This window comes from Giraffa tippelskirchi, chromosome 12 (assembly GCF_054371585.1).
Source record: "Giraffa tippelskirchi isolate mGirTip1 chromosome 12, T2T-mGirTip1v1.2.pri, whole genome shotgun sequence".
NCBI classification, from domain to species: Eukaryota; Metazoa; Chordata; class Mammalia; order Artiodactyla; family Giraffidae; genus Giraffa; species Giraffa tippelskirchi.
In genome coordinates, this window is record NC_137286.1 from 91,931,687 (window position 1) to 91,947,553 (window position 15,867).

At 44.8% G+C, this 15,867-nt stretch overlaps 1 protein-coding gene across 4 annotated transcripts in view; it reads left to right on the forward strand.

The window, feature by feature from the left end:
* The window catches only part of FAM124A (family with sequence similarity 124 member A), a 112,775-nt gene that overhangs the window by 18,289 nt on the left and 78,619 nt on the right, over window positions 1-15,867 (forward strand). The window contains exons 3-6 of one of the 4 annotated variants that reach the window (XM_081547604.1): window positions 2,200-2,210; window positions 3,726-3,750; window positions 5,654-5,679; window positions 8,456-8,464. The exons of the other annotated variants lie outside the window; for them this stretch is intronic. Of the exons in view, the coding sequence (XP_081403730.1) occupies window positions 2,200-2,210; window positions 3,726-3,750; window positions 5,654-5,679; window positions 8,456-8,464 (71 nt within the window). The remainder of the gene's footprint in view (window positions 1-2,199; window positions 2,211-3,725; window positions 3,751-5,653; window positions 5,680-8,455; window positions 8,465-15,867) is intronic. 4 annotated transcript variants of the gene reach the window in all.

Genomic DNA, 15,867 nt, shown 5'->3' on the forward strand with positions numbered 1-15,867 from the left:
GACACTGAGGCTTTCTCTGGGGCAACTGTGGCTTTGTGTTTGAGACACCTGCTGTGCTCCTGGACCTTCCTCTTAGGGCCGGAGCCATTTAGCATGTAGCTCGCAGGGAACACCAATACAGAGGCCGCAGCCCCTGCGAGTGTCATTGTTGACAGGTCTGGGCCTTGCAGCCACACAGGTGGAGCTGAGCAAGGCTGAGAGCTACAAAATGCAGCTGGTGCAGGTATTTGCTCATTCCACATTTTGTCAGCTGCCCAGACAAGGTATTCTTGGCTTGGCAGAGCACATTAAATCACCAAACAGGAAAACTTGCTACTCAGAATGTGGGCCACAGATCCCTGCGTCAGCATCATTCTGTTAGAAATGTAGAATCCCAGGCCCCACCCCTGAACTCCTAAGCCAAGTGAATTGTTTGTACTTATATTTTGCAGAGCACTGATCTAGCCCATCCCCCCAATAAATGAGATTGCTCTTAATCATCCCTGATTGAGGTGGTTGATCCAAGTTTCTTACTTTCAGAGGCTCACTTTTAATGGTACACTCTGTGGGCTCTAGGATTTGTATAATTATAACATCTAGATAAAGTTATCCACTTAATATTTAAGTTGTTTTATGGATAATTTAAAAGAAGAGAATTGTATTCCTCCTCCAAGAATAGGTTTTTTTTTTAATTTAATGTTTTATTTTTTGACTGTGCTGGGTTTTCATTGCTGCATGTGGGCTATCTCTAGTTGTGGTGAACAGTGGCTCCTCTCTTCTTGTGGAGCACCAACTCTAAGGTGCAGGTTTGGGTAGCTGTGGCACACGGGCTTAGTTGCCCCACGTCATGTGGGATCTTTCCAAACTAGGAATCAAACCCATGTCCCCTGCATTGGCAGGCAGATTCTTAACCACCGGACCACCAAGGGAAGTTCTAAGAGTAGTTTATTTAAAAAACACAGGACCTGTTCTTTATCAGGCTAGCTAGAGGTATTTGTTTGGGGTTCTTTTGAGAAGCAAGTAGCAGCTTTACCTATATGATCATGGAATTAGCCAGTGAAACCTGAGATGGATGAACCTATTGGAGCTGAAATTGTGAGTGCACTTTGAACATTAGTTAGTTGATGGTGTGGAGTCTATATATTCAGAGTCCTCTGAGTGGGAACCTGAAAAACTAGACAGTATTACTGTTTGACAGTTGATAAGAGAACAGCAATAACCAAAGATACTCATCAGGAAATCAGAGTCTGAGTTCAATATCCCATATGGACAACTCCTCTGATGGTCTGTTACACAGACATCCGTTTCCAAAAAAATGTTGTGTAGTCCTTCTGGCTTCAAAGATAAGTTTTAATTGTGTGATTTCAACTACATAAAGGGTGTCAATTTCTAGCCAGGATATGAAAGAAAAACGGAGGCAGGGCTCTCACAATCAGATTTTCCCTAAAAGGCTGAAGTGACACTTCAGGGACATCTGGTCTACCACGGTTGTCAGGACCCCCACCCCCCCACCCCATCCCAAGGGAGGGAACAAAAGTGAATAGCTGCCATTACACATTCCCCTAGCATGCCAGGTGCTTTTTTCACCAAAAGAAAAAAACTCAGAATGCTACCATCCAGAAACAAGTCATAATTTGGTGTCTGCCTTTACAGATTTTTTCTGGGCATCTATATTCCTATATATATGTATATATTACCAAAAGTAGTATTGGAGAGTTTTATAGTCTGATTTTCTCACTAAGCATATTGTGAGCTTTCTTTATATACCAAACTTACTTCTGTAATAGTTTAACTGTACAGTATTCCATTGTATTTCTTTCTGCACCAAACTTCATTCACTGGTACCCTATTGTTGGTCCTCTTCTCTTCTTCACTATTATAATCAGCATTAGCAGGAATATTTTTATACCACAAGTTTATGCATATCCTTCATTATTTCCTTGGGATAAATTCCTACAAGTGAAATTGTCAAATATTTAGTTTTTAAAACTTCTGATCTCTCTTGCCAGGTTATCCTCCAAAAGAACTGTTTCACTGTCCTGTGGGCATGGATTTGAGTGCCAGGGTCTTATAAAAATTGAGATTTTATGCACAAAAAACTGTATAGATGGCTACTCACACACACTATACACACATGTACACAATAAGGATGGGCAAAAGTGCTCTAAAAAGTAGATTGTAAACAAGGAGACTCAGCTTTTGGAGGCCCACAAGTTGGAGTCTGTTCTGTGGTTCTCATTAAATGTATGGTATTGATTACACACCCGCTCCAACTTCAGGCATCATTAACAATACCCAAACGCCATCAGTATCCTGCACAGGCTTCATGAAAAGTTAATTTCCCTCCAGTAGCCGATTTCTATCTTTATTCAACATCAAAATTGTTGCCGTTAACCTTTGAGGGGATAACCGGTTGGGAATATTCAGGGAATGGTATGTAAAAAGCCAGGTCATAGCCACTAAAGGTTATAATCAGAATTGACCAGGAAAGCAAAGAGGATCCCATTAGTTCTTCTTTCTTTCTTCTTTGTAAACCTTCTCTCCTTCCTCCAGATTTGTTGCGAAAGCATTAGTCACTCAGGTATGTCCAACTCTTTGTAACCCTGTGGACTGTAGCCCACCAGGCTCCTCTGTCCATGGGATTCTCCAGGCAAGAATACTGGAGCGGGTTGCCATTCCCTTCTCCAGGGCATCTGCCTGACTCAGGGATCAAACCTGGAACTCCTGCATTATAGGCACCGTTTAAGCCACCAGGGGAGCCCCTCACATTTGTTAAACTTCCAAATTTTGTACAATACACTGGTTATGGAAGAGAAGAAACATTTTACCTGCTCTCCCCCTTTTTTATCTCACTCTGACATCTGACATTATTATTGATATCAAAAGGGAGTGAAGCTGAGCTGTGCAACCCATGCTTGAAGGACTTCTCTTTCCTTCTGTGTAACAAGAATAATTGTGAGAAGTCTTTCTTTTGTCTGTTGCTGGGACAATGGGCTTCCTCTGTGATTCCGTCTTTAATATTCCACTGCCACAGGCTTGAACATAGTGAAGCTAAAATGTGTGGATCATAGATAACCTAGACTTAGAAGCCAGAGGTCTTTCTATAGGCTGGCATGTTTAGAGGGGCTCCCTATCAGTTGGATCATAACACTTTCTGCTGTCTGTTGAGAACTCTCTATGAACCTCCTGTTACAGTCAGTAGGAATTTTTCAGTCACTTGCTCAGGTATAAAAGTGGAACTGCCGTATGTCTCTGTAATAGAGCTGAACTTCATTCCTGAGCCTCTGCCCTCACCCCCTGGCAAGGGAAGGCACAGTCTGCGCTGGGGGCCCCACCCCCGCAGGGCTCAGCCTGGGAGTTCAGTACATGATCCATCCTGAGAAACCTTCTGGCATCCAGGCTTTGGTCCCGTCCCTTCTGGTCTTCTCCCTCCCACCAGGAACCCAAACGTGACATCTTCTGAGTGGGAAAAGCCACCCCCACAGCACCACATGTTCTTCTTGACTCCCAATTCACAAGGTGAACCCCCTGCTCTAGATTTTTCGCCTTTTTTGGCTCAGAAAGCCTCTTCTGTCGCCAACCCCCAATCCTCACAGTAGAGAGCCTTGCGCTTCCAGACTGTTTCCTCTGCTGTGATTGGAAAACAACCTAAATTCAGAAGCTTGATGAATGAGTCCATCAGCCCCCATGCTCCCTGAAGCAAAGAACAGCCCGGACTCTGCAGGTGGAGGGATACAGGCAATAAGAAAACGGAGAGAGAGAGAAATTTCGGTTATTATCTCTGCAATTCATCCCCTAGAGCATCCTGAACTTACCACCTCCCATTTTGTGTTTTTCTTATATTGCTCACGTGTGAGCGTCTTGCTTCCTTAATTAGGTTGTGATCTTGGGAAGGGACTCGGTCTCTGCCTGCTTTCCAGTCCTTGGGCCCATCAATAGGAGAGGGAACTTCAGAGCTGGGGAGAGCCCATGGGAGTTGGGACATGTTTATTCTCTTTCTAGACCTGCCGTTGACTAACTGGTCAACTTGGGCAAATCATCTGACCTCACCTGAAACATGGGGGGGCGGGGCGAACTGAATGCCTCCTGCATCTTTTTTTTTGGCCACACAGCATGGCCTGTGGGATCATAGGCTAACCTGCACCCTATGCATTGAGAACATGGAGTCTTAACCACTGGACCACCGAGGATGTCCCTCCCCCACCTTTAATTTTTGAGTTGTGCCCAGGAAGCTTGTTCTTCCAATGGGCTGTAACATACATATTTTCCTAAGGAAACTTGGAAACAACGACCGGGGTACATCAATATCCTATTCAAGCTGGCAAAGCTTTTGAATGTTTCACTGAATTTTAGGGCAAAAAATAAATAAATAAAAGAGTCCACAGGCTCCATTTCCCATATTGCTAGTTTGATCATGAGCAAAACCAGATTTAATCACTGATTTTCCTAAGACCATCCACAATGTCTTTTATACATATGTCCATAGTATTTTTTCTCTAAGACTTGTAATGACTAATCATGGCCTGTCTCATTTCTCAACATCCTGCCAGACAAATCCCTTTTTAGAATAAATCTTAATTACTGTAATTGTGAGGGTTCCTCCTGCTAGCTCCATCGTAAGGCTGAGCGGTCTTGGTGAACAAATCCTGGGGATAGGTTTGGTTAATATCCTCCTCTTTTGTCTGTTTGGCTTTGATGGATACACCTTGCTTCTTAAAACAAGGTTAACCCTCCAATTGTGTTGTTGGCAAGCCCTGCTGCCTCACCTCCAAATCTTCAGAATTTTATTGAGGTCCTGGCACTCTCAGGGGGACTGTGCCACTGATGGAAATGACAAGACACAATGTGTTTTAGAACAAATGGCAGTTACTGAGTAGAGTGATTGTGTGTAAAATACTAGAGACTCTGCCGTCATTCTGAACAGCATAATTTTCATACATAAAGGGTCTGCTACTGCTAAGTTGCTTCAGTCGTGTCCAATTCTGTGCGACCCCATAGACGGCAGCCCACCAGGCTCCCTCGTCCCTGGGATTCTCCAGGCAAGAATACTGGAGTGGGTCGCCATTTCCTTCTCCAATGCATGAAAGTGAAGTTGTTGGAGTTGCTCGAACACCCCTTTGTTTTTTTTGTTTCATTTTTTAATATTTATTTGGCTGCACTGGGTCTTCGTTGTGGGATGTGGAATTCAGTTCCCTGACTAGGGATCGAACCTAGGCCCCTGCATTGGGAGTGCAGGGTCTTAGTTCCTGGACCACCAGCGAAGCCCCCTGAGTACATTGCTAAGCATTGGATGTTAGTGTGCGTCAGACCTGTCTTACCTTCTCATAAACTTGCAAAATCATTAAGTCCTGAGGACTTGGATAACTATGCCAGATATGCTTAAGTGTTTTTAGCTGAATTAAAGCTTCTCGGACTAATCACATATCAGCTTCCCGGCCCTCTTCCAGAATTGCGGTCAAGCAGTGTTGGAATTTAAAATGACTTGGTCCTTCCTGGCTGGTGAGTGTCTGGCCTTTGCTTTCCCCTCCGCCCCCCATCCAGAGGTTTATCTCACAGCAAAGCTTAGGAATACTTTTAAAGTCAAGTGGACATCACATTTCCACATGAAAAAACATGCAGTGTGTCTAAAGCATCTGCCTTGCTTTCTCTATTATTTCTTCCTTAATAGTTTTAGAATGAGCTTAAGAATACAAATCACATGTTCAGATTCCTGACATTGTTTTTGCAACATATGATGAAAATTGAAAGTGGTCAAATACAGTAACAGCAAAGCCGTACCTCTTACAAAAGCCCAAGGATCAGAAAGATGCCCTAGTGTTTTCCTCTGTCAAAGGAAAACAGAGGTTTTGTTTTCTCCAGCCTATATGCGTGCATGCTGAGTCATGTTCGACTCTTTGTGACCCTATGGACAGTAGCCAGGCTCCTCTGTCCTTTGAATTTTCCAGGCAAGAATACTGGAGTGGGTTGCCATTTCCTTCTCCAGGGGATCTTCCCAACCCAGGGATCGAACTTGAGTCTCCTGTATTGGTAGATGGATTCTCTACTACTGTGCGATCCTCCTGCTTTCTGACTTAATCTTACTTCACCCATCCGTCTATGCCCTAGGTGTGTGCATCCTACATACCTGATGCACCATTTTCCATGGGTTTTCTGCCACTTGGTCGTGTGTGTCTGGTTGATAGACTAGGTAGTCTAGCCTGTACTCCATTCTTCAATTACAGGAAAGTCGGTGTTGCTAGTGGTAAAGAATCTGCCTGCCAGTGCAGGAGACATAAGAGATGCAGGTTCGATCCCTGGGTCTGGAAGATCCTTGGACGAGGGCGTGGCAACTCATTCCAGTATTCTCGCCTAGAGAATCTCATGGACAGAGGAGGCTGGTGGGCTGTAGTCCATAGGATCTCAAAGAGTGGGACACCACTGAAGCGACTTAGCGTGCACGCATGCTCTGTGAATTTAGGCTGAGAGAGGAGAAGCATTTTGTCTATATTTTGAATGCATTTTTGATCCCCTATGTTAAGTATTCTATATGTACCTCATTGCCACCAGATTGCCACTATTGCCAACCCTGTGTCTCGTTTTGACTGTATTTTGGGGCTGGCACTGGGACCAGTCTTATTCCCTTCACAGCTCAAAGTTACAGGCCAACCAAAGGCCTTGTCAAAATCATAAAAGTACTAAGAATTGAGAATGTCTGGGGCTTTAAGTGTTGTCAGAGACAAAGGGGGTTGCTTCAATTTTTAATTAGTTCAGAGGTTCGAAGAACTGGCTTTAAGAAAAACTGTGAAAGAGAAAAAAAAAAAAAAGAGCTGAAGGCAGGTTATTCATTACATTTCGGATGAATAGATTCTCCCGGGAAAGAATTTGGAAGCCCCTTTCTGGCAGCTTTTATCTCTGGCATTCAGGAAAGAGCAGGCAGCTTAATGGTGAGAGGTTGGCCCCCTGTGGGACTTTAACGCAGCGGGTTTTGTGTTCCTTGTCATTCTGGGGTCTCATTCCCTCCTGCTTTCTGACCTAATCTTACTTTACACATCAGTCTATGCCCTGGGTGTGTGGATCCTACATACCTGATCCATCGTTTTCTGTGGGTTTTCTGCCACTTGGTCATGTGTGTCTGGTCAATAGATTAGATATCCAAGCCCTTGAACTGTTGGGTGCCTCAGAGTGGGGCTTTAGAAATGCAAATAAGTTTATTCAACCTCCTGCATTTGAAGTTGGAGGGACTCTAACTAAACTCCAGAGCCGAGTTCCCTGAAGCAAGCAGCTTGCAGCAGCTGGAGGGGCCCTTGTTCAGACTCTGTTGGCCTCCTGACCTGTTTGGGGGCCGTATGGGTCTTAGGGCCCTGGGATGGTCCAGGACAGTTTATTTAAGTGATGGTAGTGGTTATGGCTGTTGCCTTGGAAACCCCTGCGGTACCCACATTGAACATGAGTTTGTGCAGTGAAGTGTCTATTGCATTTAGGTACCTGACTTCATCTTATTTGTTTGTTTGTTTATTGTCTATCTCCCCCACTAACTAGATGATAAGTTCTATGAAGGCAGAGACTGTTTTATTCACCACTGTATCCGACACTTCCGGCAGATAGTAGGTTCTCGATAAACATTCCTTGATTAAATAAGTCATTGCCGTGCATGCATGCATGCTCAGTCACTTCAGTCATGTCTGATTGATTGTGACACTATGAACTATAGCCCACCAGGCTCCTCTGTCCATGGGGATTTTCCAGGCAACAATACTGGAGAAGGTTGCCATGCCTTCCTCCAGGGGATCTTCCCAACCCAGGGATCAAACCCGTGTCCCCTGTGGCTCATGCATCGTAGGCAGATTCTTCACCGCTGAACCACCAGGGAAGTCCAAGTCATTGTCACAGAATTGAAGACTGTCAGTGATAAACGGTGGATAAAGTGAAAAGAGACATTAATCATTGCCCAGAAATTCTAGAAAGAGGTGTCTGACCTTGTCATGTCCTGAGACTTGGCTAGGCATTCATTCCCTTTGGAACAGGCGATCTGGACCTTCAATTTAACATAACTGCTATTAGGAAGTCAGTGTCTTAAGGACACACCAGTTTGTCAATTCTGCAAGGAGGGCCAGTCTGGCGGACACCAGACAGCGGGGGACAGTGCAGGCAAGGCTGGCGTGAAGCCTTGGGATGCAGAGCGTGGCGGTGAGGGGTCCCAGCACAGGCAGCATTGAGATATCCCAGTGGGAGGACCAGCACTGGGTCATCTGTCAACAAGCAGGAGGACTTGGTCCCCTCCCTGTTCCTCCACCAGACTCACAGATCAGATATTGCCAGAAGCTGCCCAGGCACACGAGTCAGTCCATTCATGGCTAAATCACATTTCCTGATGGAGCCCAGCCAGGCAGGCTAAGGTTCAGGGCAGAATGATCATAAGGTTGGTGGGCTCAAGAGGCAAGAAAAAGAGGGACTTCCCTGGCAGTCCAGTGGTTAGGACTCTGTGCTTCTACTGCAGGGGGCACAGGTTTGATCCCTAGTCAGGGAGCCAAGGTCCTACAAGCTGTGTGGTGTGGCCAAAATAAGTAAATTTATTTAAGAATAAAAGAGGCAAGGTGACTTTCCTAGCAGTCCAGTTAAGTCTCCACTCTTCCATGGCAGGGGCTGTAGGTTTGATCCCTGGATGGGGAACTAAGATCCCACAAGCCATATGGTATGCACCCCCACAAAAAAATTTAAAAAAAGGGGCAAGAAAAAGCACATGTTGAGGAACATAGAGACCCAGTTCTTCCTCAGCCTAATGGCCTTTGGCCAGTCAGTTAACATTTCACCTGCAAGATGGAGAGAAAGGATATACCTTTGATCTTGGGGCTTGGGTTCCCAGCCAGAGATTGAGGCCAGTTTGCAGTGGTAACAGCACCCACATCCTAGTCACTAGACCAGTGGTCAGTGACAAGGGCCCTGGCCCTTTGGCTTTGCAGGAAAGAATTCCCACAAAGACAGAAAGTAGTGAAGCTAGTAAAGTGTTAAGAGGGAAAAGAGTACAGTACATGTGAATAGACACACAGGCAGACTCAGGGAGAGAGAGTCGCTGAACTCGTGGCAGTTTGAATTATTTTTATGGGATATTTCTTCTGGGTTTCCTTCAGCTGGTCATTTTGATTTGCCTGGTTCGCGGTTCATATTTGGTCTATCTCAGGATCCTCCCATGTGTGCACACACATCTCTTAGCCAAGATGGATTTTACTGAAGAGGCATATGGGTGGAGAACATCCCTTGGCATCACTCCCCTTTGGCCTCCAGGGAGCCTTTTCTGCTCATGCGTGTCAGGGAGAAACATGTGATCCGGGCAGCCCAGCCTCCTCCCTTAAAGGTCCTGCTCTTCTTGTCTTTGAGTTTTGATCCACAGGGAATGAATCTCCAATCACTTTACCCCAGGGCTGGGAGGTGGGAGGGTTGCAGGTAGGGAGCATCTGCCTCCTGCCTCACCTTTATCATGGTGGTGTTTTAAAAATTGGTTGGTTGGTTTAGTTGCTAAGTCATGTCCCACTCTTGCAACCCCATGGACTGTAGCCTCAGGCTCCTCTGTCCATGGGATTTCCCAGGCAAGAAAACTGAAATGGGTTCTTTCTCCAGGGAATCTTCCTGACTCAGGGATCAAACCGAAGTAAAGCTTAAATGAGATATTTGAGGCTTTTAGGATAGCGTCTGACAAACAATAAGAGTACAATACATGATTGTTATCGTGTAAGTTATTTTCTGTTACACTTAACAGACAAAAACAGAGAAGTATACAGGAGAGTGAAATATCGCGGAAAGGAAACAAATCCTCAAGTTAATAATACTCTTTCTGCCTCATCAAAGGTCTGACCCAGTGCAGTGCTTTACTAGAGTCACTTACAGTGTTATACATTCTCCAAGGAAAACCTAATTGTATATAATCACACGGGAAGGAATCTTCCTCGTCCTCTTGCAAAGCACCAGCCAGTTGGAAAGCTTGGTGAACAGCTCTGATCTCTCTCCAGCCCTGGTGGGGGGCGGGGGGTCCGCCCATTGGCCTCTTGGGTCTGCGTCCTTCCCTCACTGAACAGGTGCTCTCTGAGGGCCTTTGAGAGGCCGTGTAATAGATATGATAAAGGCATATCCTACAGTGACGCCGTCCCTGCTTCTCCAGGGAGGCGGAGAGGTCTTTCATGACAATTAATTATTCACATTTTCTCTCCTGCCCCTCCAATACTTGGTTTTCTATCTAGCTCTGTGGAGGCAGGTTTTCTCTGGGGCGTGGTTTGGAGCTGTGTTCTCTCCCCCTTGGAGCCTGTTTATTTCAGGGTCACGTGCAGTGGGCACAGGCCAGCGACGGCCAGAGTGTCCTAACATCAGCACTCATTCCCCTAACTCTTCGTGGGGACAGGATACTGGCTGCTGATGTCTCTGTGGTTCACAGGAGCACAGGGGTCAGGTCTCCATCCTCGTTGCTTGGTTGATCAGGGCTGCATCCTGTGCCGCCCGGGCGAGCCGGGCTTGGTGGAATGCCTTTCAGCCCCGTTCCCTGCTCCGAGGCTGGGCATCTTGCCCTTTTTGCAGAGCTGTAAACAGTCACTCAGGCATGCAGGCTTCAGCCTGGCCTTTGTTAACTGCTCCCCGGGAAACTTTTGTGCTGCTGGTAGAGGTGGCCCAACGCTGGGCACCCTGGCAACTCTGTCTTGGAGACTCAGAAGCTACCTTCCCCCTCTCATACTGGCTGCTTTCCCAGTGTTGCTCTTCTGCTTTGCTGTGCTTGTCATGCCCACCTGCAGTGCTGGCTTGATCCAGTTCCCCTCAAAGACAGTGCTCAGATGTAGAGACCGGGGCATGCTCCCGCAGGGAGGTGGTTTCTGGGGCATTCTCCCTCAGAGACCCAGGGCCAGAAGGAAGAGATGTAAGTGTGTGGCCACAAAATAAAGCTAGGACCGGAGCCGAGGAGCAGGCAGGAGAGCAGGAGAGGGAAGTGGCAGCAGCGTGGCCAGAAAGGGCTGGAGAGTGACAGCTGCCCCTTCAGCTGGGAAACGAGTCCTTTTGCAGAACCTCGAGGGGGATGGCACCCACAGACCTCAGACGCCACAGCCAAGGGCCTGCCCAAGGTTTCTCCATCTCTTTGTGCCTCAGCTTCCTCCTCTTGCACTGTTGGTGGGAATTCAAATTGATAACAGCCACTATGGAAAACAGTATGGAGATTCCTTAAAAAAAACCCCAAAACTAGGAATAAAACTACCATATGATCCAGCAATCCCACTACTGGGCATATACCCTGAGGAAATCATAATTGAAAAAGACACATGTAGCCCAATGTTCATTGCAGCACTATTTATAATAGCTAGGTTATAGAAGGGCTTCCCAGGTGGTACAGTGGTAAAGAATCCACCTGCCAATGCTGGAGATGCAGGAGACACAGTTTCGATCCCTGGGTTGGGGAGATCCCCTGGAGAAGGGAATGGCAACCCACTCCAGTATTCTTTCCTGGAAAATTTCATGGACTGAGGAGCCTGGTGGGCTATAGTCCATGGGGTTGCAAAGAGTCAGACACAACTGAATGCACACGTGCACGCACACACACAGGACGTGGAAGCTACCTAGATGTCCATCAACAGATGAATGGATAAAGAAGTTGTGGTTACATATACACAATGGAATATTACTCAGCTATAAAAAGGAATGAATCTGAGTCAGTTCTAATGAGGTGGATGGACCTAGAGCCCATATACAGAGTGAAGTAGATCAGAAGGAAAAAGGCAAATATATATTAACGCATATAAATATAATCTAGAAAGATGTTACTTATGAACCTATTTGCAGGGCAGCAATGGAGATGCAGACATAGAGAACAGACTTGTGGACCCAGTGAGGAAAGGGGTGGGTGGGATGAATTGAGAGAGTAGCTTGGGAACATACACACTGCTGCTGCTGCTGCTGCTGCTAAGTCACTTCAGTCGTGTCCGACTCTGTGCGACCCCATAGACGGCAGCCCACCAGGCTCCGCCATCCCTGGGATTCTCCAGGCAAGAATACTGGAGTGGGTTGCCATTTCCTTCTCCAGTGCATTAAAGGGAAAAGTGAAAGTGAAGTCGCTCAGTCGTCCGACTCTTAGCGACCCTGTGGATTGTAGCCTACCAGGCTCCTCCGTCCATGGGATTTTCCAGGCAAGAGTACTGGAGTGGGGTGCCATTGCCTTCTCCGAACATACACACTAGCGTATGTAAAATAGATAGCCAGTGGGAATTTGCTGTGTGACAGCTCAGACCAGTGCTCTGTGACAACCTAGAGGGGTGAGATGGATTGGGAGGTGGGAATGGAGGCTTAAGAGGGAGGGGACATATGTATACCTATGGCTGATTCATGTTGATGTATGGCAGAAACCAACACAATATAGTAAAGCAATTATCCTTCAATTAAAAATAAATTTTAAAAAATAATATTAAATTTAAAAATGCCCACTCTCACCACTACCATTCAACACAGTTTTGGAAGTCCTAGCCACAGCAATCAGAGAAAAAAAAAGAAATAAAAGAAATCCAGATTGGAAAAGAAGAAGTAAAACTCTCACTGTTTGCAGATGACATGATCCTCTACATAGAAAACCCTAAAGACACCACCAGAAAATTACTAGAGCTAATCAATGAATATAGTAAAGTTGCAGGATATAAAATTAAAACACAGAAATCCCTTGCATTCCTATACACTAACAATGAGAAAACAGAGAAATAAAGGAAACAATTCCATTCACCATTGCAACAAAAAGAATAAGATACTTAGGAATAAATTTACCTAAAGAAACAAAAGACCTATATATAGAAAACTATAAAACACTGATGAAAGAAATCAAAGATGACACAAACAGATGGAGAAATATCCCGTGTTTGTGGATTGGAAGAATCAATATAATGATAATGAGTATACTACCCAAAGCAATCTATAGATTCAATGCAATCTCCCTATCAAGCTACCAAGGGTACTTTTCACAGAACTAGAACAAATAATTTCACAATTTGTATGGAAATACAAAAACCCTTGAATAGTCAAAGCAATCTTGAGAAAGAAGAATGGAACTGGAAGAATCAACCTGCCTGACTTCAGGCTATACTACAAAGCAACAGTCATCAAAACAGTATGGTACTGGCACAAAGACAGAAATATAGATCAGTGGAACAAAATAGAAAGCCCAGAGATAAATCCATGCACCTATGGACACCTTATCTTTGATAAACGAATATACAATGGAGAAAAGACAATCTCTTTAACAAGTGGTGCTGGGAAAACTGGTCAACCACCTGTAAAAGAATGAAACTAGATCTACCTTTCTAACACCATACACAAAAGTAACCTCAAAATGGATTAAAGATCTAAATGTAAGACCAGAAACTATAGAACTTAGCAGAAAACAGAACACTCTCTGACATAAATCACAGCAAGATCCTCTATGACCCACCTCCCAGAGTAATGGAAATAAAAACAAACAAATGGGACCTAATTAAACTTAAAAGCTTTTGCACAACAAAGGAAACTATAAGCAAAGTGAAAAGGCAGCCTTCAGAATGGGAGAAAATAATGGCAAACAAAACAACTGACAAAGAATCTCCAAAATATACAAGCAGCTCATGCAGCTCAATACCAGAAAAATAAATGATCCAATCAAAAAATGGGCCAAAGAACTAAGCAGACATTTCTCCAAAGAAGACATTTAGATGGCCAACAAACACATGAAAAGGTGTCAGCATCACTCATTATCAGAGAAATGCAAATCAAACCCACAATGAGGTACCATCTCACGCCGGTCAGAATGGCTGCCATCAAAAAGTCTACAAACAAATGCTGGAGAGGGTGTGGATAAAAGGCAACCCTCCTACACTGTTGGTGGGAATGCAAACTAGTACAGCCACTGTGGAGAACAATGTGGAGATTCATTAAAAAATTGGAAATAGAATTGTCATATGACCCAGCAATCCCACTGCTGGGCATATACACTGAGGAAACCAGAATTGAAGGAGACACATGTACCCCAATGTTCATCGCAGCACTGTTTACAATAGCTAGGACATGGAAGGAACCTAGATGCCCATCAGCAGATGAACAGATAAGGAAGTTGTGGTACATATCAGTTCAGTTCAGTTGCTCAGTTGTGTCCGATTCTTTGTGACCCCATGGACTGCAGCACACCAGGCTTCCCTGTCCATCACCAACTCTCGGAGCTTGCTGAAACTCATGTCCATTGAGTCAGTAATGCCATTGCGTCAGTGATGCCATCCAGCCATCTCATACTCTGTTGTCCCCTTCTCCTCCTGCCTTCAATCTTTCCCAGCATCAGGGTCTTTTCAAATGAGTCAGCTTTCCGCATCAGGTGGCCAAAGTATTGGAGTTTCAGCTTCAACATCAGTCCTTCCAATGAACACTCAGGACTGATCTCCTTTAGGATGGACTGGTTGGATCTCCTTCAAGAGTCTTCTCCAACACCACAGTTCAAAAGCATCAATTCTTCAGTGCTCAACTTTCTTTATAGTCTAACTCTCACATCCATACATGACTACTGGAAAAACCATAGTCTTGACTAGATGGATCTTTGTTGGCAAAGTAATGTCTCTGCTTTTTAATATAGTCTCTAGGTTGGTCATAACTTTTCTTCCAAGGATCAAGCATCTTTTAATTTCATGGCTGCAGTCACCATCTGCAGTGATTTTGGAGCCCCCCAAAATAAAGTCTGTCACTGTTTCCACTGTTTCCCCATCTATTTCCCATGAAGTGATGGGACCGGATGCCATGATCTTAGTTTTTCGAATGTTGAGCTTTAAGCCAACCTTTTCACTCTCCTCTTTCTCTTTCATCAAGAGGCTCTTTAGTTCTTCTTCGCTTTCTGCCATAAGGGTGGTGTCATCTGCATATCTGAGGTTATTGATATTTCTCCCGGCCATCTTGATTCTAGCTTATGCTTCATCCAGCCTGACATTTCACATGATGTACTCTGCATATAAGTTAAATAAGCAGGGTGACAATATACAGCCTTGACGTACTCCTTTCCCTATTTGGAACCAGTCTGTTGTTCCATGTCCAGTTCTAACTGGTGCTTCCTGACCTGCATACAGATTTCTCAAGAGGCAGGTCAGGTGGTCTGGTATTCCCATCTCTTGAAGAATTTTCCACAGTTTGTTGTGATCCACACAGTCTAGGTACATATACACAATGGAATATTTCTTAGCTAAAAAAAGAATGCATTTGAGTCAGTTCTAATGAGGTGAATGAAACTGGAGCCTATTATACAGAGTGAAGTAAGTCAGAAAGAGAAACACCAATACAGTATATTGATGCATATATATGGAATTTAGAAAGACGGTAACAATGACCCTATATGCAAGACAACAAAAGAGACAGGTAAAGAACAGACTTTTGGACTATATGGGAGAAGGTGAGGGTGGGATGATATGAGAGAGTAGCATTGAAACATGTATTACCATATGTAAAACAGATGAGCAGTGCAAGTTCAGTGCAGGAAGCAGGGCATTCAAAGCTGATGCTCTGGGACAACCCAGAGGGATGGTGGTGGGGAGGGAAGAGGGAGGGGGGTTCAGGATGGGAGACACATGTACCCATGGCTGATTCATGTCAATGTATAGCAAAGCCATCACAATATTGTAAAGTAATTAGCCTCCCATTAAAATAAATAAATTTTTTAAGTAATGAAATGAGGATGAGAGTCACACCTCCTCCTTTTGGGGTTGTTTATGAGGATTCCGTGAGTTCATGCACATAGAACGTTGAGGAGGTGCTAGCCCATGCTGAATGTCATTTGTGTGTTAGCCAACAACTTCACCCCACATCTGTGGCCGCATGCACACCCTGAGTGTGATGGGGTCAGGATCTTATTGGGACTGATGCTCTGACGACTTCTTTTCCCAAACACTCTTA